General features: G+C 34.7%; 1 protein-coding gene across 1 annotated transcript; it reads right to left on the bottom strand.

The window, feature by feature from the left end:
- LOC123684263 (glycine-rich protein 5-like) lies at positions 1-1,144 on the bottom strand. The gene is made up of 2 exons (XM_045623445.1): positions 991-1,144; positions 1-834 (listed from the first exon to the last, which is right to left on the bottom strand). The coding sequence occupies exons 1-2, from the start codon at positions 1,003-1,005 to the stop codon at positions 106-108; spliced, it is 744 nt and encodes a 247-aa protein (XP_045479401.1). The 5' UTR covers positions 1,006-1,144; the 3' UTR covers positions 1-105.
- Between the last annotated feature and the right edge of the window lie 20,630 nt (positions 1,145-21,774).

Below are 21,774 nucleotides of genomic sequence, written 5' to 3'. Positions count from 1 at the left end.
TTTTGTGGTAATAATTATATTTGCTCACTATATGTACATGGTCACAATACTTTCATTGGCTCGTATATTTTACAGACAGTCTGATTATAAAGAATCCGTAAACATTTAGTGATGAGAGATGTATCCATGACCACCAGAAAGGGATCCATAACCTCCAGAAATGATTCCATGTCCACCTAGTCCGGAACCAAGACCATATCCACCTCCAAGACCATAACCGCCTCCAAGACCACGCCCAAATCCTCCTCCAATGCCACCACCAACACTGACAGCTACTGGTACAGCAACGGGTTGAGGTACTGGTACATTTACAGGGTATGGGGCTGGTACAGATACAGGTACTGGATGGGGTACTCTGACAGGTACAGGTACTGCATGTGGTACTGGGTATGGACGTGGTACTTCGACAGGGTATGGACGGTTGACGGTAACTGGGTAGGGTTGGGGAACTGGAACTGCTACTGGACGATCTACTGGAACTGGAACGGGTTGAGCCACTGGAACTGGTACTGGACGATTCACAGTTACTGGGTAAGGTTGGGGAACTGGAACTGGGACTGCTCTGTTGATGGTAGTAACTGTGTTGATTCCGCCTCCTAGTCCACCTCCTAATCCACCTCCCAATCCACCTCCAAGTCCTCCCAGTCCAGATCCAAGTCCATAACCTCCAAGGGCGTACCCACCGGAGAGGCCATAGGCACCAGATAGGCCTGATCCTCCATGACTGAGGCCACTGCCATATCCGTATCCTAGACCGATAAGGCCTCTCTTTTCTTGCTTTTTAGCCTCCTCGCAAGAGGTTAAAGCAGCGGCGGCGAGAACCAAAGCTATCACCTGAAAATATTATACAAATTATGTTACTAATTTCATAATTTCAACTAAAATTTTGTTCTATTCTATTGGAGAACAAAACATAATTTTGATCAGGAAATATCTTCACGAGTTCAAGATTAATTTTTAGGTGAAATTTATAATATAATTTTCGCTTACTTGGAATGCCCTCATGTTTGTGTTTGTTCAAGATGTTAAAAGGTGAATGGTGCAAAAGACTTCACGATTTTGATATTTATAGTCGCCTGGGTGTTTCCCCTCTTTTGAATAATCGCATGAGATGTATCTTTTAGGATTTGAACTTTCACTGTTATATTTGCCACAAAGGAAGGTTATGATTGCTTTATGGTGTTGAAGTAAAAATTTAGTTCTGGTTTGTGATGTGACTGCAAGCTGTATCGAGTGATTCAGGTATATCACATTTGAATAATTTTTTTGGCCCTCCATCCAAAATCGAATAATATTAGAATTTGTTTCAAGACTCTGACTAGTAGAATTTTCTATACTGTATATCTTGTGGAAAAAGGGATGAAATGAATCTCAAATTATCTACGTTTTCGTAATATATACATGGTATCAATTCAGTGCAGGTAGGTTGAAAAATCAATTATGGACATATAATTGACATAATAATTTAGAATCTTCATTCATTCATTCATTTAATACTAACCCCATCTAGGCTAATTCAAAATCTTTATGAAATGAAACACCACTGAGTACATTATTCATGCTGGATATAAATTTATTACAGATAAGGAAAATATTATATATTATTTATTTTTTTGACTGCTCTTCCTTGAACACATCGTTTTATTATTTCGTCACAATGTCTGTATTTTTTCAATTTTGTAATGAAAATGCTCTCAACCGATAAGTTTCCAGTCACTGATGACGGATCGGTCCTCAAGTTCGATTCTGTCCGCCCGTCTCGCTATCCTTGCAGTCCAAATTGACCCAGGCTAACACCAAGATAAAAGGATTTTTAGAGGAAATAAGTTTTTTTTCTTGAACATATTTTCGATTTCATACAGTGTGTTCAAGTTATTAAGAAAATCGTTTTTTTCTTAACTACTCAAAAACTTTGATTAAGTATCCACAAATTTTGATGAAGCGTGACATGCTTATTCACGGTAATAGCTAAGTATATTTCTACATATTTCGATAGAGATATTATTACTATTCCAAAAATATAGCATACTTGATATTATTCTGATCTCAGGTTCGAATTCCCAACTGTTGGCCGGCTAGGTCGCCTGACCTAACGCCTATGGACCTAATGTCTATGGGGAAAATTATATCTTCAAACTTCCCCAAAGGTAAAGGTCCATAGACGTTAGGTCAGGCGGCCTAGCCGCCCACCTGTTGCGACTTAAGTATCTTTGCGAGCCACTAGTGACTATTGTTTAAATTTGACTATGGGTTAACAATTTTTTATCCTTATATTGATTCTGTTGCGAGGTATAGATTGCAGAACTCGTGTTGTTGGTTCATTTTTGGCTTGAGCAAACATTATGGAGGAAAAAGTGTTCGAAAAAATAAACTAAACATGTGTGGATCAGGGTGGAGAATATTTTCGATTTCAGATTATGATAACGGTACAAAGAATTTCGAGTTCTCTTCCTTCCTTCCTATTTCAGTGAAAAGATGATTTTTAGGCCCGGGTATTCATGAAGTTGCCATAAGGCATATGCATAGGCTTAGGTTGCCAAGATTCGGTTCAGCGCCTTCACTAATGCATTGAAGGTCCTACATAATGTTTATTTAATTTCATGTGGATGTTCTTTGTGACCTCATTGAGAGAATTTTGAAGAAAAAACGTTGAGTGAGCAGTCTGTTTGTTTGAGATGAGTTCACTATTGTTATCATTGTTGCTTCATGGTTGTTGTTTCTATTTCGTTTTGTAATTTCCTTAATTTTATTATTTGGGGGGTGAGTGGAGTATCTTAAGCTAGACTTCGTCCCTATATTATGTATTATTTTTCCTAAAAATAAAGGCACTATTATTATGCTTGCACATGCTCAAGAAACAACCCTTATGGGTCCAAAATGAATACCCATAGGGGCCATAGGTACTAAATTTAATTAATATCGGATAAAAATTGTTACAAGGATTTTCGGAGACACACAGACAGACATACAGGTAGACAGACACGGAAGTTGATTAGCATGGTCTGAATGCCTTTTGGGAGTAGAAATTTTGAAATCGGACATCGTATATTTTTTTTCACAAAAATCATCACAATATTTGCAACTATTAGCGAGAGAAGCAAAAAAGAGTATTTGAGGATGTATTTAGGATTCCGTTCCCTAAGTGGTTAACACACCTTATGCAACTATAAACCTATTCCGAACCGAAAACGATTGAAACTGTAGTATAAATGAGAAATTACGAAAAATTAGGAATCAATATGAGATTTAAAATTACAGATTCAATAAAATTTCTATACAGGGTGTTCTTAAATTGGAGGTAGAGAGTAGAATGAGAGATTCCTGTGTTAATTTTCAGAAAAAATTCTAAACCAAAACGCTTTGTTTTCGAGATACAGGGTGTTTCTGTAGTTCTATTTTTTGTGATTATTATATTAGTTCATCTTTATTAATATTCGCTACGGATTGAGTAAATGAGTATCAAAATTTATAATCAACTTATTCATTATAGCCTACTTACTGGATTTTCAAAGTAATTTGTATTCTTCTGATGATTACTAGAGAATTGATTGAAATTTTTTTCTCGAAATCGGTAGCATACGTATACGAAAAAACTATAAAAAATCTATCTAAAATACCAGTGGACCACCAAAAAAAAGTTCTGGAATTAAGAAGCGGGCAAAATTTGAAATTATTTTTATATTTGCAAACAAAAAGATATATACGAAATTCACTCTTTTTTCCATGTAACACCCAGTATATGAATTTAAAGATGAAATGGCAAGCTCAAATAGTGATGAGTTTCTTCAGATCACTTTATATCTTAGGAGCACCATATACATATAAATGGCGAAAAATTGAAACTAAGGAATAAAGTTTTTTCAATTGTCCCAGACTAACAAAACGTACTGTGGGAAGACCCCAAAAATGATGGCTGGGCGATATCAAGGAACAGGTAGGAAATAGATGACATCAGAAGGCACAGGACAGGTCAGAGTGGAGAAGATTGAAGAAGGCCTATGTCCAAGAGTGGACCTGCAATGACTGATAAAAAAGAAGAAGAATGAAGATACCAGATGGAGTACAAAAAAAACCAAAAACTCTTTAATATCAAGTGACCCCCTGAAAAAAAAGTATTAGAAGTACAGGGTGGGCAAATTTCGACGTTTTAGCACTACAACTTTTGAACCAGAGGAGATAGACAAAATCTGATACCCACTTCTCGGTCTCTTTTTCTGAGAAACTAACAAGGGTAGTATTCATTTTTGGCCACTTTCTTTTGTTTTCGAGTTAAAAGCGAAAATTGGAAAAATGGCGATATCGAAAAACATTTATATCTCCGCTAATATTGACGATAGAGCTCTGAAATTAAAACATTATACACGCACTTTTTTACGAATAATCCAGTGGCGTGCTCGTATTTTCAAAAGGGTTTTTAATTACGAAGCTATGACCCAAAGTTATGTTTTTTCAAAAGGGAATACTAGATTTTTGTGTTATTTTCTGAAAGCTTGATTTTTCCTGATTTCAAAAATATATAACATCGTATGATTCGGATCAATATAAATAATAGAAAATGGCCAAAAACCTCTTTTCACCTAAGAGTCTCAATATTTCTATGGTTTCAACTGTTCATGAACACAGAAAAATTGAGCTTTCTATAACAAGAGCAGTGCCCTTCCGTCAATCTGATTATTTCTATGCTTTTCACTTATTTCTACAAAATTCGAATCTAGATATGTTTTATAAATTTTTTATCTAAAAATTGATTTGGAAATAACGGAGAAACCACAAGATCGAATTTTTCAATCGAAAGAGTTGCATTGAGATGCATGTATCCGGAGATTATTTACTCAATTTTTCTGTGCTCATCAACAGTTGAAACCATAGAAATATTGAGACTCTTAAGTAAAAAAAGGCTTTTGACCATTTTCTGTTATTTATTTTAATACGAATCATACGATGTTATATATTTTTGAAATCAGAAAAAATTAAGCTTTCAGAAAATGGCACAAAAATCTTGTGTTTCCATTTGAAAAAACATAACTTTAGGTCATAGCTTCGTAATTGAAAACCCTTTTGAAAATACGAGTACGCCACTGGATTATTCGTAAAAAAGTGCCTGTATAATGTTTTAATTTCAGAGTTTTATCATCAATATTAGCGGAGATATAAATGTTTTTCGATATCGCCATTTTTCCAATTTTCGCTTATAACTCGAAAACAAAAGAAGGTGGCCAAAAATGAATAGTACCCTTGTTAGTTTCCCAGAAAAAGAGACCGAAAATAGGGTATCAGATTTTGTCTATCTCATCTGGTTTAAAAGATGTAGTGCTAAAACATCGAAATTTGCCCACCCTGTACATAAATACTGGAAGTGCCATTGGAAATAAGAAAGTTTTTGGCCATTATTTGTAGTTAATGTTTGAATATTAATTATGCTCACTCTTTATAATCCAGAGTTCAAAATTTCTTCCCTATTTAGGAGTAGCCAATATGTCTACTCGGAAAAACATTGTATCAGCGGCGTATCCAACCGGTTTCTTTATTAATTACCAATTAGAAAAAATTTTTCGAGATTTTCTCGTAAATGGTGCTTGTAAGGTATAAAGCGATCTGAACGAACTCTTCATTGCCATTCCATTTTTTAATTCATATGCAGGATGTTCCACTGTAGAAAATGAAACTTTCGTCTATTTCTTCGTTTTCGAACACCCTGTATATATGAAAATAATTTTATATTGTGCTTTGGATTATCCTATACATATTTCAAAAAAATATTTTCAAAATATCCTTACTGACACACTTAAAATGAGATTCAGGTCTGAAGTGGGCCACCCGGTATATCTTTCAGAATAGGTAGATTGACTTGGGAAAGCGTACACCGTTGGGCGGTTCTCGTGATCATTTTCCCATTTCTCATTTTTTCCACATCCGTTGCTTAAGTTGCGTCGTGCACAGATCAATTATATGTATCAATTTGATACTCACTTCACCTTAGAGAACTAGCCGTTAGATTTCAGCCCGATAACAAAAATGAGCAGGCATTACTGCATTTACCTTCGGTTTACCGGTAACACCGAACCGTGAACACGAGATATCGGGTTGTGAAATATCAAATATCATAGGTATAGCTGCCTAGGGATTGTCTACCATTTCTGGGGTTATTATGTCACACACAAGATATCAATGTGTTTCACCGCTAACTTATTAACGTATCTAACGGTTGTTTTCATCCTTAGGGTATCTATTATCTTACGTTTCCCACAATTCCTATGTTTTGAATTGGTGCTACCATGCTGTCTTGCCATATAGATGATTGAAGATTTTCAGCAGTACCTGTTTTAAAGGGTTTTCTCTATTTCAGTATCGTAATGAGTTCATTACAGTTCTGAAAACAGTGCTGTAATGAAGTCATTACAGCATTGTTTTTAGTTATATTTTTCGTTTTGTGGTTGTCTACACAGACGTCAAACTTCCAATTCTATCAAAATTCAACACACGTCAATTATTGTCAATATAATATAATTTGGATAATTAAATGATTTGCGATATTATTCGCAATTTCTCTCAATTCTGTTGGTGTTAAATAGATTTTGTCAGACATTATTCACGAATTCAATGCGTAATATTAAATTTTTTCAAAATTCGAAACATACGATTCGAATTGGAATTCCGTAATCTGTCAATTTTCGTAACAGTCGCACCAACTGCCAAGATACGATACAAATGTCACTAGGATATATGATCTGAATTTTTCATTGAATTTCGAACTTGACTGAAATAGAGAGAATATCGTCTAATACTCGTTGCAGAAGGCAATTCCAACACTCATGCGTTCCAAAACTCGCTCCTTCCGTCGCTCGTTTTCGAATTTCGCATTCGTGTTGGAATAGGAGCCCATTCTGCAACTTGTTTTAGAATATACTATTCCAATAGGATGTTTTATTTTGAATAGGTAGCCGCTACAGGGCCACCGCCAGACATTTTGGCTCCCTGCTTTGCCAAATTTATCTGACTCGATATTGTGTTATATGCAATAAATAGTACCTTCCTCTTCATCGAATTTTGTTGGTTATTTGACAGAAAAAATTGTTTTTGGCAGCTGAGCGCTCTGAAGGACAATAATTTATTACTACGTATTTCTATTAATTTTTTAATTTCGATTAAATAAGTTATATACAGGGTGTTTCGTAATTCGACGTGATCATTTGAAGGAGTCATCCTGGAGGTCAACTGCAACCTCGTTTACAACAAATTAAGACCAGTCAACTATGGGTCAAAAGTTGATGGTTGGTCAGCTATGGCGATTTTTCGATTCGAAAAATCTCTGAGTTGATTGACGTAAAAAGGAGTCTATAATCCCAGTTCTTAAAAAGAATACCATCAAATGGTATACAGATTCCAAAACCACGACGGAGACTGTCGCTGGAGTATTCGGGGCTGGTACCAAATGCTCAATATCGCTAGGTCACTGTCTAAATGTCTTTCAGGCAGAGATATTTGCAATAGAAAGATGTGTAGAAATCAACATAGCAAGAAAACTATCGGAAACGTGACATAGTAATACCTTATGATAGTCAGGCTGCAATTAAAGCACTGAGCTCACATACCATCGATTCTAAGATGGTATTAGAGTGCAAAAAAAAACTTGATGAAATGGGTAGGAATAACAGGGTCTTTTTAGTCTGGGTTCCCGGCCACTCGGGAATCAGAGGGAATGAGGAGGCCATCACACTAGCCAGAAAAGGAGCACAAACTCCTTTCATCGGCCCGGAACCTTTCTGTGGTGTAGACAAATGCACCTACAAGAAAGAATTTCAGGAAAAGGAGGTAACCGAAAGAGAAAAACTCTGGTGGAATCTTCCTGGTCTGGATCACTCCAAAAAGTTTCTTCGAAACTTTGACTCTACAAGATCCGAGAAGTATCTGGATCTTAGAAAGAATATGCTACACCTCCTCACTGGATTCCTCACAGGGCATTTCCACCTTAGGAAACACCTCATGAGAATGGGTCTAACAGAAAATGACGAGTGCAGATTCTGTGGGGAGGAGGAAGAAACTCCGGATCACCTGGTGACGGAATGCCATCGCTAGCCAACGCAAAAACTGCCTTGGACACGAAACTTATAGAAGTGAAGAATTAGCCTCCTTGGAGGCATCCCAGATATTGGAGTTCATCAGAACTCTGAAACTGGAAGGCGAGCTATAGATCACGTTATGGAGAGAATAGCTATGATGGGGGACACAATAGACCATTAGGTTGCAGTAAAATGTAACCTCCTTTAAATCTAATCTCTAATCTAATCTGATTGACGTACTGCTGCCTACGCGAGGACCAATTTCTTGACCCGCCAGATATCCAGAACTAACTCCATGTGACTTCTACATTTGATATCACATGAAAAGTTTGATTTACAACAATCATGTGTCGATATCCAAAAAATTGAGGGAGAGGATGTTGAAGGCCACCCAGCATATGAAATAAAATAAAGATTTTCATTGCGGGTAACAGACACTGAAGTACGTTATAGGCTATGTGCCTGCATGAGAAATCGAGGCAAGCAATTTGAACAAGACCTTTGAATGTTTTTTATATGTTTTTATTATGTTGAATATTGAAGTTTAAATTACGGGCGACAATTATTTTTTCTGAAGTACCCTCATTTTTCAGCTTCAAAGAAAGCTTCAATTGAATTTTCACACCCTAACAGTTTTAACACAATCAATACCTACTTTTCCGGTACAACTCAGAAATTTTTTGAAAAATCGAAAACCTCTATCGCTCAGTATAACCTGCCACTTTTGACCCCTTGTTGACTGGACTTAATTTGTTGCAAATGACCTTTTGTATGACCTCTTCACAGGATTAATTACGAAACTCCCTGTATATTTGAGCCCTATTATTCGGATTTCTTCAAAATTTCGAATTGCGAGTTCTTGAATTTTCTATGGAGGAGGCTCTGTAATTTCTCTCTGGCATCTTTTCAATTTCATATGAAATTGTATTTTCGAACTTAAAATCACCTGATCCAATTCATCATAGGACGTTTTGTCGATTTCAACAAAAAATCACCCTGAGTTATTCGAAAGTAACAATCTCCATGGTTAAAATATGACGCAGTTTTTAAAGGCGCATTTGAGTAGCTATTTGTACTGAGTGTTTTTAATTTCAGTATCAAGAATCAAGATAACATGCGTCAAAATAAGACTTTTTTCCATAAAATGTGACCGCAAACTCGTTACCGAACTAGAGAGCGTTAAAGATTTAAAAATTTTTCAGTTTTTTCTTCATAGCTTTTTCAGTTTTTGAGATATTTAGATTACCTTCAGTTGAAAATTTTAATTAAATCTAGCGAATTACAAAAAATAATTTCACATTTTTCTCGATATCGATCACAAATGCGTAAAAAGTACAAGACACAAAAAATTTATGAACAAAATGTAGAATTTATTTTTTGTGTTAGAATATACCACTTTTGAAGTTGTCATGACAACTTCAAAAGTGGCATCTGCCCAAAGTCCAAATCCAAAGTCAGTTGGTAAATTAAGATATATTTTTTACCCCACAATATTTTCCTTATGAAAATACCATTTTTTGTAGTAAATTAAAAAATAGAAAAAAGGTGCACCTTTTCACGTTCGACAAGTAATTGCCATTACAAAAAATTGCAGTGTTAATGGTTGATTATTTTCAATAATAAATTTCAAAAACAGCAGGTTCGGTTTAGTGAGGTTGATCGTGTTCTTCAAACGCGGTATCCCACTATGTTCAACCTTTTATAAAGTAGTTACTCCATGAGGATTGCCCCTGATTAATAAAAGAAGAAAATTATAAAGAAGTGTCATTTACTTTGTAGAGGCCTAAAAATTGAATACTTTTCTAATTATATTTCAATATAATTGATAACTTTAAAATTCAAATACTTACAATATTGATATCAATAGAATAATGTTTCATAAAAGACTCAGTTTTTTATATTCCTTCAGATTGAATATTTTTGTAATTATATTTCAATATTATTTATCCCTTCAAAATTCAAGTCTGGGATGATCTCAAACGATATGTTTCTATTCAACGATGACGAATTCGTGGTCACATTCAATTCTGTCCGCCCAGTCGGCCGGTAGCTTTGGATCTCGAAGTCAGTTAATGGGCTCAATTCCACTGTGGATTTCATAAATAAAGCAATTACCGATTAGCCAATATTGAATAAACATTATCTTTTTCATTTTAGCTAGATATTTATTCATTGAAATCGATTTATTCATTCTTGCAACCAAGAAAAACCTCAATACAGAGACAACCTTCAATCGAGCATTCCCTTCTGTAGTCAGCGTTTCCGAAAAATCAGAAGGATTGCGTGTATAGAACGTATTGATTGCTTCCCGTATAAAAAGACTGGTAACAGATCACTGAACACGACTACACAACTCAACAATGCGAAACATGTACATGCAGTCATTTAATTTCAGATGTAGAGATGTTTTATCGAGATTTGTCAACGGCTTCTTTTTAATTGGCATCTTGATATGGATTCAAGAAAGTGAAATCACCGGATTCCACTGCAGGTACAACTGGTTGCTGGAAATAATTTGAATTCTGTTGGAAGATTTTGGAGTTTAGTTATCTTTGATTGTAGGTACACTAGGGAAATGTGGTCTGAGATGGTATAGCTCTTGGAAAAATCGATTGTACGAAGCGGTTTTTCAAATGACTGTATTTTCGATGACAATGATCTATCTTAATTTGAAAAAGAACTTTTTGAAGCTTGAAGTTTATAGTTTAGAGATCTCATGATGAAAAAATTTTTCAAGCAACGTGTACCGCTCAATCCTAATGAATACAGTATCTAAAATTCCTGCGAATTTTTTTCAGTTTTCATTTTTGGCATACAGACTTGGAAATTTTTTTTCCAACCTCACCACTATATGGATGAGATAACTTGTTCACTCAGATTCAATCATTTTTGCAAAATTCCGATGCGAGCAGTTCTCGCTGAAATATCGAACTTTGAATTGAAAAGGACTTTGTTGTATTTAACCATTAATATCTTACCAATCAATGATTGCACAGAAAATTTAAGGAATAATTTGAAATCTTGAATGAATTCTCTACAAGAAGTAGCAATTGAATTTTTGGAACGGATATCTTTTCGTTCTATTCATTAATTTGAAAAGTTGATAAAAAAAAGGGCTTTCGGAGGATTTTGGATAATCAAGCGCTGAATTGAAAATATCGAAGAAACCATCAATGTTGAGTATGCGTTTTACAGTTCAATATAACCACAAAAATCTCAAAGAATTTCATTTTAATCCATGAAGCGGTTTTTTTGTTTCATTCGATCGAAGTTTCAAAAAATTAAAGGATCACGATTTTCGATTCATTTTATCTCCCACAAAATGAAGAAAAAAAATTTTAGAATTGTTTTTTTGCATTTTTAACAATACCAGAACAGAAAAATAACAGAATTCATGAAATATTTTTTTTTAAATCAAATTGTTTTTTTATTTTCAATTTTTTTTTCATTGACTCCAAATGAATCAATTCAACATGTCATTATCAATTCTTGTGCGATTCCGTAATTTCATTCCATGACCTTGATGATAAAAACCAAATTAAATTAAACTAAAGTTGATATACCCAAGGGAATTTCGAAATCTATAGATCTATAGAACTTTTACAACACTAAAAAAAGACCAGCTTATTCTCAAAACGAATTTGCAAAATTTGAGAATTATTTTTGATTTCCTAACATGGTTAGAAGGCGTGATTATGAACCATCATCATGGATTGAATTGAAATTCTCTGGGATTTTTGTAGTGATATCGAACTGTAAAACGCATTCTTAACATTGATGGTTTTTTCGATATTTTCAATTCAGCGCTTGATTATCCAAAAAGCCTCCGAAAGCCCTTTTTTATCAACTTTTCAAATTAATGTATAAAACGAAGAAAAATTCTTTCCGAAAATCCAATTGCTACTTCTTGTAGAGAATTCATTCAAGATTTCAAATTATTCCTCAAATTTTCTGTGCAATCATTGATTGGTGAGATATTGATGGTTAAATACAAAAAGGTCCTTTTCAATTCAAAGTTCGATATTTCATCGAGAAGTGCTGGCATCGAAATTTTGAAAAAAGGATATTGAAGCTGAATAAACAAGTTATCTCATCCATATAGTGGTTAAGTTGGAAAAAAATCTCCATGTCTGTATGCCAAAAATGAAAACTTCAAAAATTTCGCAGAAATTCTAGATACTGTATTCATTATGATTGAGCGGGACACGTAGCTTGAAAAATTTTTTCATCATAAGATCTCTAAACTATAAACTTCAAGCTTCAAAAATTTTTTTTTTCAAAGTAAGATACGACCATTGTTATCGAAAATACAGCCATTTGAAAAACCGCTAAAAATTTCCAATTTTATTTTGATCCTTCAATTTATTCCACTAGTATTTTCAAGATATGAACTTTAGTTTAAACCACTAAAATCATGAAATCATTCGAAAAAAGTGGTCTACGTCAAAACGTTACACAGATAAATGACAACAACTGGGGTATTTCTAAATCAGAAATTCATGGAAATTATGGGTATGATATAAAAAATGGACATTACCATTTAAAAGAACAAGATGGTATCGTGTTTCACCACTTTCTGACCAGCTTGTAGAATCAAAAATTAAATTGAGCTTATGTGTTGAGTGTTGTCAATTCCGTCAAAATTTGAATCATTCGCCTAGACCAAAATTTACCGGAGTTATCGACCGATCGAGCACTATTGACTCACCCTGTATATTACACAAACTGATAAAAGCAATTAATCAGTAAAATGAACGTATTAATAGATCATTTTTCTAAATTAATATCAATTAATGAAGAAAAATTGCAATTATGTGAAATATAGCATTCTCAAACGAAACGATTCCAAAAATTACAGTTAGTTGATAAATGACGTATAATAAGTTAAATACTCTGTAAATTACTTAAAATAGGTTAATGCAACTTACAACATAATAATATAATACTCAATGACATCCTATCTGTTGTGCTCATGTATCCCCACAGATTGAGATTACCATCTAAAGTTGCAACCTAATTAATGTAATTTCGAGCTCGCTTTAGATTACTTCCGGCACTGACAACGAAATTCTGCACTAAAACTGCATCGGAGTTATCGTAGGGTAAATGGAGCGTGCATGTAGAAGGCGTTTGTGCGAAAAGTTCACATTAGAGGAATGGTGCAACAACATCGTTATATTTCACCACACCCTAGGATATTGATACCTTTCTTGGCTCGTGTGTTTTTTCTGCACTGAGTTATTGTACGGTTTTGATTTATTGCTACAATGATGAACCTCTGGAAAAGAATGAGGAAAAATTCTTTGTTTAGTAGCTAAAAATAGAATAATAATAAATATGTCCGCCCACCGTTCTTGTGTAAAGTTTTTCTCGGAAATACATTCATGGAATTGAAGGAACTGCAAATTAGATATTCTGTTGCGGATATTATTTCGTTACAATGTCTTCAATTTTCCAAATTTTGAGCCGGTAGTGGTCCCAAACGATAAGGTTTTACTCGTCGATGACAAATCCATATTCAAATTTGAGCGTGATAGGTGAGGATTTCTTCGTTTTCTGTAAGCATATTTTTTATTTGTCTTATTGCAAATAATGATGTGGAAAGCCTTTTGCACAATTCAGTCACATGCTCAGTCCAAGTCAAATTTCCACTGATGCACATCCCGAGCAAAGAAATACTTTCTTTATTATGGCTTTTTGTTGTTATTACTAGCCTTTGTGTTTTATCAGGATTCACCTTCAAATTGTTTCCATTGAACCATTCAACGGCTTCCTGAACAGATTTTTCAGCTTTTTGCTGGAGTGTTCTATTATTTTGTGCTCTATTCAAAAATGATGTATCATCAGCGAAAATGATCCTCTCATCCGCGGCAACGTTATATACCATATTGTCTATATATATTAAAAACAATATCGGACCCAATACAGACCCCTGGGGCACACCAGTAGCATTAGATGAACCCATGAGACCATTCTGAGACTATCCAGGAAAGTTATCGGCCATGAGGAAATTAGGAATTAGAGAGCTTGGTCTCCTCTGACTAATAACAAACCATTAGCAGACATTCCTAGTGACGAGATGATAAAGAAAACTAGTATAGAGAACCTTCACTACGATGCTAAGTAGAAAAAAAGTTGGGAAAGGGAGTCCACTATCTCTGTTCTCAAAAATAATACCATCAAATAGCACACAGAGGGTTCTAAAACTACGACGGGGACTGGCACCAAATGCTCAGTATCGTGTTTCTTTCAGGAAGAGATACTTGCAATTGAAAGATGTGTGTGGAAATGATCCTAGTAAGAAACTATCAGAAATGGGACATAGAGATTCATTCTGACAGTCAGGCTTCAATCAAAGCATTGAAATCACATATCATTGATTCTGCAGTTAGAAAACTCAACGAAATAGGCATGAAAAACAAGGTTTCTTTAGTCTGGGTTACCGGCCACTGGAGAAATAAAGGAAATAAAGAGGTCAAAAACTTGCCAGTTGCCAGAAAAGTAGCATAAGAAACTTTATAATGTATAGATAAATGTACAAGGAAGAGTTTCTGGAGTAGGAAAACACCGAAAGAGAAATTTTGATACAGCAAGATATGGAAAGTATCTAGATCTGAACAAGAATATTATGCTCATGACAATGAGTTTAGCACGAGTGTGGATCCTGTGGTGAGGAGGAAGAGAATCCAGATCATCTACATCCATATATCTACATTCTTGTGGTTGTTTTATCATAGAAAGAATGACTTCAATCAATCGAAAGATTAATTATACCTAATTGCTTTTAGATTAATTTTTATCTTGCGCATTCGCCATTTTGTAACAGTTTTTTTTTTCTTTTACTACTTGCAATTGAAACAATTATTTATATTTCACTGCCTATTCCTGTAATATGAAATAAAACTTGAAAAGAGTGAATCATTTTATTCGGCAATTAGTGCTTGCTCACTTCTTCTATCGTGTCTATTTTTATTGAATGATGTCAAACAGTTTCATTAGATTTCAATAAATCGGCACCTTAATATTGTTGTAAACATTTGTTTGAGCATCTTAAAATGACAATTTTTTTCGAATAGTTTATAATGATAATAAAAATAATAATAAATCGCCTTTATTATAACTAATAAAATCTCGGTGGTCAATTGAGATCATCTCTTTGAGGAAAAACACGGTCAGGAAAATTTTCTCACAATATTGTAATTGTTTTGTTGTTTATGTGGCATGTAGTGCCGTCTTGTTGAGAACGAATGTCGTCTATATCAATATCGCCTAATTCTGACCATAAAAAATCATTAACCATTGTCTAATCCCAATTGGAGAATTGAATTCGTCAACACTAGAGGCTGCAGTAGCAATATTACCAGTTGTTCTTGAGCGAAGCTCATGGTTTTGATTCTGCACATCACATACTTGACCCAAAAGCTCAAATTTTTTCACCAGTATCCCTAACGCTTGCCGAGAAGGTGCTTCGCAATGACCCAAAATTGCTTTAATTTTGCGAACAATGACCACAAAATTTTCATTATTTTTGTAGTCAATCAATTTTAACGCTTTGTTGAAGTATTTATTGTTTCATTTCACTAACGATTCTTAGCAGAATGTTTCATTTTTAGTAATAGTGTAGATTTTACTTGTCAAATGTCAAAAGATGTGCATATGTGTCATGTGAGTTCATATACAGAGTGCCAAAAAAGTAACGTAACTCGTCAATAATTCTTGTACGAAGAATTATTAAGAACAATCCTCGCACCCGTCGATTTTTAATTTCGAAAGCATCAATTCATCCTATGCTCTTTTGAATTTGATATTTTTCACCTCCTACGCCGCGCACCCCTCTACTTAATTTTTTCAAATCGGAATACATGGATTTTGATACATCAAACACTTTATGAGCTGAGCTATATTTACATATTTCCTCATCCCGTGCAGAAAAGGTCCATACATATAATTACCAATGTTCAAAACAGGTAATTATCTGAAAGTATATAGCCAGATTTGCACTATTTGCAGTAGGTACATTCCAAACTGATTGTACAGTTGAAACTAATATTGTTTGAGTCAGTAATAAAGGTGCATGCTGTGCGATGTTGAAAACAATCGAATCCGACTACCTACACTTTTCATCATCCCCCACTATTACGAAATGACTTGCATAAGTATATCAAGTGCAAGAATAAGTAGAGGACATTGGCAAAAGTAGGAAGATAATTGAGCAGTATTAAACTTGAAATACTGAACTCGATGGTAATTTATCTCAGTAATTATGCCGAGTTGTCTATGATTTCATGAATACTGTTACTGGTTAATTGGCTCGTTGCTAATAAGACGAAGAAAACTTTTGCTTCTGAAGAATTTAGTTGAAAGAAGTTGTCGTCAGTTGATGATTCTTTTCTTGGAGGTCTTTGGATTATTTAGGAAGGTAGCAAGGATGGTTCATTTACTTGAACTCATTTGCTTATGCCTTCGCATTTTTTCAATTTAGCAGCAGATGAGTAACCAACAAATTTTGGTTTTTGAGCACTCTCCGAACCTAGGGAGCTTGGTGCAAATTTGGTTGATTATTTCCTCTCGAGAGATACTTGGTGAGATGCATCAGATAATAGTAATGAAAAGCCTCGTGAACGTCAGCTACGACTCGGTTGGGGGGGAGAGCGGCGGCAGCCCCCCAAACACGAAGAAAAAAAAAATACATTCAGTCATTTCCTCCCAACTGAAAATTTGTCAAATTGTAGCTAACCCAATACCTAGACGAAAAAATACAATCAGCTGGCTATAGCATGGTGGATTATACGTCAGCTGGTGCCTCAAACATGAAAAAAAAAATAAATTTGACAGCTCTGACAGTGACTCTGATACTGAATCAGAGAGTGGAAGTAACTAAATATTATTGTGCAACATGTGGAGAAAGTCCTTTTCTCTCTGATTCATTGTCAGAGTCGCTGTCAGAGCTGTTATTGAAAATATTTTTTTTTTTTTCATGTTTGATGCACCAGCTGACGTATAATCCACCATGCTATAGCCAGCTGATTGTATTTTTTCGTCTAGATATTGGGTAAGCTACAATTTGACAAATTTTCAGTTGGGAGGAAATGACTGAATTTTTTTTTCTTCGTGTTTGGGGGCTGCCGCCGCTCTTACCCCCAGCAGAGTCGCAGCTGACGTTCACGAGGCTTTTTATTACTATTACCTGATGCATTCTACTAATTACCGTTTGAGAGGAACTTGGTCATGTATATCTGTTACTGGCTCCCGGACTATATCACTATCATGTCATCGCAATGTCTATATATTCAGAAATTTGAGCCGTAAATGGTATCAAACGATGGGGTTTGGCTCACTGATGCCAAACCACTGTTTAAAATTGATTCTATTCGTCATTTCAGCCACTACTAGAAGGACCTAGAAACTTGAAATTTCTCAAATGTCGCAGACGACGTTAATGGATAAAATCCAAAAATTTGCATTTGGATATAGAATGAGAGTGTGAGGTATCATATTGATCGCTTAACCGGAGCCAGAGGATAATCGAAAAAACAACCATCTGGGTATTCATATGAAATAACAATTTCAAGCTCTATGAAAATTTCAAGCCGATTACTTCATCAGAACCATAGAAAATTTAAAAGGAAAATTAGAGAGGATGTAGTGAATAAAATATTCTTCAAAAAGTGGTTTCACTTTGATATTAAAAAGAGAGTATATTTCAAGAGAAATCAATAGATGTTTGTTTCATTGTAAAGACGTAGGTAATCATTAATGATGGAAAACGCCAAATGGCCGCTACGGCTACGGTTGCAACACCATATGAGGATATTACATGTGTAGCAATTCAAAGTACCAGATAAGATTTAATTCAGTCAGCAACAACAGAAAGGAATACCGACAAATTTAATTGACATCAAAAACCAGCAAAGGTGCCGCATTATAAATTATACTTATAAATATCCAGATGTGGCGTGATCCCCTCATAGTGCTGTTTACCAGTTATTGACGCTAAAAAAGAACACATGCATCCATCAGGCTTGTCGGTGTTTCCTTTACGTTGCCGAATTTTATTGCACCTTGGGGTTCAGGATTATTTTCTTTCCAATTCTCTAATCAGAATGTTGATTCCTTAGAATGAAATGCAAAATATTAGAAAATAATTCGCTTTCATCACTTCCAACTGATCCTTCTAAAGATATATATAAGAAGTTTTATTATTTCATACCACATTCCATTATTTTATAATAATCTTCATTTTTTATATCAAATTATCTAGTGTTGGGCGTGGGCGCAATCGAATAATGGTTCATCCGCATCCTCCGATTGTTTTACTGATAATCTTAAACAAAAAAAAATTTTTTTTCAATATTTTTCTAAAATCGAAACTGAGCTAGGATCCTGAAACTACAGGGCCCCTCTAAAGGGCCGGCAAATAATGAAGGGCGGGATTACTTACTTCTTCTGGGAAATCTGGATTACTGGAAGAACGAATTGAATATTTTTTTTATTTAAACGAATTTCACTGATGATTTTTTTTCATCGAATTCACTAATCTTGGACATCTTTGAATCGTGAATATCTGTAGCATCTATTCGAATTTAAAATAATTGTTCATTCGCATCATCCGGTTGTTTAATTCAATCATATATCAAAGAAAAAAAACGAAATGTTCGAGCGTTATATGTAGTCAAAACTCAGCAGAAGGATCTGAAACCTGAATTCAATTAATATATTTTATCATTTATTCATTAGAATATAGTTCAGCACGTTTATTGCTGATTGCATTCCACTTATCCTAAATCATCTATTGGATTAAAATTTGAATTTTTAGCATTCTCCAGAGTAAGCTTCTGTTAGGGCAGCAAAATGGGTCTCTATCTAGGGTGGCAGTTTTGCTAACGACGGCCCTGAGTGTTGAACGTTTATGATGAATTGCCAAACCTTATTCAACAGAAATCTTAACACAATTTGACATTCTCAACTATTAAACCATAGACAACAACCATTGAAACTTCTCATGCAGCTAAAAAACACCCCTTATTTCAGTTCCCAGATAGAATTATATCAATAAATATCTGTTAACGATCGAATTGTGTTTTTCTAGATTGAATTGTTATTTTATTTTAATGAGACCATTTTCCCCATTTAATGACTTTGCCCGCAATGGTATAGTTACGCCACTGGATGAAACCTATGAAATGCAATATTTATTATTTCATATTGACAAAATTTGGGTAATTAAGATCTGGAATAATATCAGGGGACAAACTCGCATTAATATAATAAATCAATCAGAGTAGATTTATGGATTGATTAATACATATTATTATTTATTTCAATTTAAACAGAGAAACAGCAGGACGGAGATTTGTTGCACCTTCTTAGTGAGGAATAAATGAATGTGTGTTAGGAGACCTACTGATTTATACCTTGTCACCATCTAGCATTCAGTTTTTATGTTCGATATTCACTTCATAATATCCTGAAAAAAAGGTTGTTCTAATTCATTATGCTCATGAACACAAGTCATTGTTGACAACAAAATACGTCAATGATTTGCATTCTATATTCTATTACTAATCCATTGACGTCAAAGAGAACATTGTTAAAACTCCTACAAGAATTCAAGGGAGGCACCTCCTTTTCTCCTGTTTCACTATAATCAGTTCGGTGATTTAATAATAACTATTAAAATGCAACGTACTTTCTCGGAAAAGCTACAAAAGATCTGTGTAGGAGACCTGTATCAGGAATAGGCGTAATGATAATAATTATGTAAATAAATATTGGGAATTAATGTCGTGTTTTGATAATCAATCATAGTTGAGGGTGAAAAATAATGAACCTAGAAATTGAACGTTGGAGTAATAAGATTTTTATTGAATTATTTGAAGGTCGAACTTGAAACTGTTAATAGAATAGTTGGACGAATGTTTATGATAACAATACCTACATCTCTGATTCTTACTCGATTAGCTTCATAGTAGGCCACCATCTTTGGGTGCATTCTTATTATTATTATTAATTGAAAATTCCCCGGTCTGATGCAAAGATGATGGTACTATTATTGAATCCATATTATTTTTAGTTAGTATCAACCTTCAAACGATACGTGTCAAAATTTTACAGTAGTCCGACCATTAGTTTGTGAGATATTGCGTTGTAAGTATAATTACTTCATTTGTTATTTGAAAAAAGATGGAAAAAAAAGAATTTCGTGTGCTGATAAAATATAGCTTTTTGAAGGGAAAAAATACAGTTGAAGCGAAATCTTGGCTTGATCAAGAGTTTCTGGGGTCTGCACCAGGAAAATCAACCATCATTGATTGGTATGCTGAGTTTAAAGGTGGTGAAATGAGCACCGAAGACGTCGAACGCAGTGGACGCCCAAAAGAGGCTGTCACCGACGAGAAAAAAAAATCACAAAATAATTTTGAATTACCGTAAAGTGAAGTTGATCGAGATAGCAGACATTGTGAAGATATCATCTGAACGTGTACCTGATAACATTCACAAATGTTTGTACATGAGACAGCTGTGTGCAAAATGGGTGCCACGCGAGCTCACAATCGATCAAAAGCAACAACGTGTTAAAGATTCTGAGCAGTGTTTGAAGCTGTTTAAGTGCAATATACCTTAATTTTTGCGTCGATATGTGACAATGGATGAAACATGGATCAATCATTTCACTCCAATCGACAGTCAGCTGAGTGGACTGCACACGATGAGCCGAATCCAAACCGAGGAAAATCACAACAGTCAGCAGGCAAGGTTATGGCATCAGTATTCTGGGATGCGCAAGGTATAATATCCATTGATTACCTCCAAAAGGGCCAGACCATCAACAGCGATTATTATATAGCCTTATTGGATCGTTTAAAGGACGAACTCGTAGAAAAACGGTCCCATTTGAAGAAAAAAAGGTGCTGTTTCATCAAGACAATGCGCCGTGTCATAAATCAATTAAAACAATGGCAAAATTTCATGAATTGGGCTTCGAATTGCTTCTGCATCTACCATATTTACCAGATCTGGCCCCCAGCGACTTTTTTCTGTTCTCATACCTCAAAAGAATGCTCGCTGGAAAGAAATTTAGCGCCGAAACTGAGGCCTATTTTGAAGCGAAAGACAAATCGTATCGCTGTATCGCCGTTGAAGGCAACTATGTTGAATAATAAAATCGAATTTTGTCAAAAAAATGTGTTTTACCTACTATGGTGGACAGGGGACTTTTCAATTGGCCTGTTAGATATAATATTCCGAGCTTGATGCAAAATAACATATTGTCACTTCACCAAAACTACAGAAAAATCAAGCAGAATATCGAAAAAAATATTCAATATTTCTGTAACAAATGCGATTAGGTTGAAATTGAGTAAGAAGGTATGTTTTTGGGAACTAATCACTCCAATGTTCAAGTCGAATTCCAGGAGGAAAGTATCATCAGTTTAGATAAACTAACCGACAACAATGGCATCATAATACATCACAATTTTGTAGTCTTCAATTGACGCATGAATTAACGAGCACTAAAAATCTCTTGATTAGTTCTCATCTAGAATTTTTTTATGACTTATTTATGTGATCTTCTCGAATAATTTGAAAGTTAGATAGGAAAAAATTCTGATATAGGAAGGAATAATAAATAAAACATCTATTCCTTATTTGCCATGAATAATATATGGAACATAACCCTAATGTAGATGTAAATTTCTCTTTCTGAAATTAA

The sequence above is a fragment of the Harmonia axyridis genome, chromosome 7 (genome assembly GCF_914767665.1).
Source record: "Harmonia axyridis chromosome 7, icHarAxyr1.1, whole genome shotgun sequence".
In the NCBI taxonomy this organism is placed as follows: Eukaryota; Metazoa; Arthropoda; class Insecta; order Coleoptera; family Coccinellidae; genus Harmonia; species Harmonia axyridis.
Note: the sequence above shows the minus strand (reverse complement) of the source record. Positions and strands in the feature narration are given on the sequence as shown.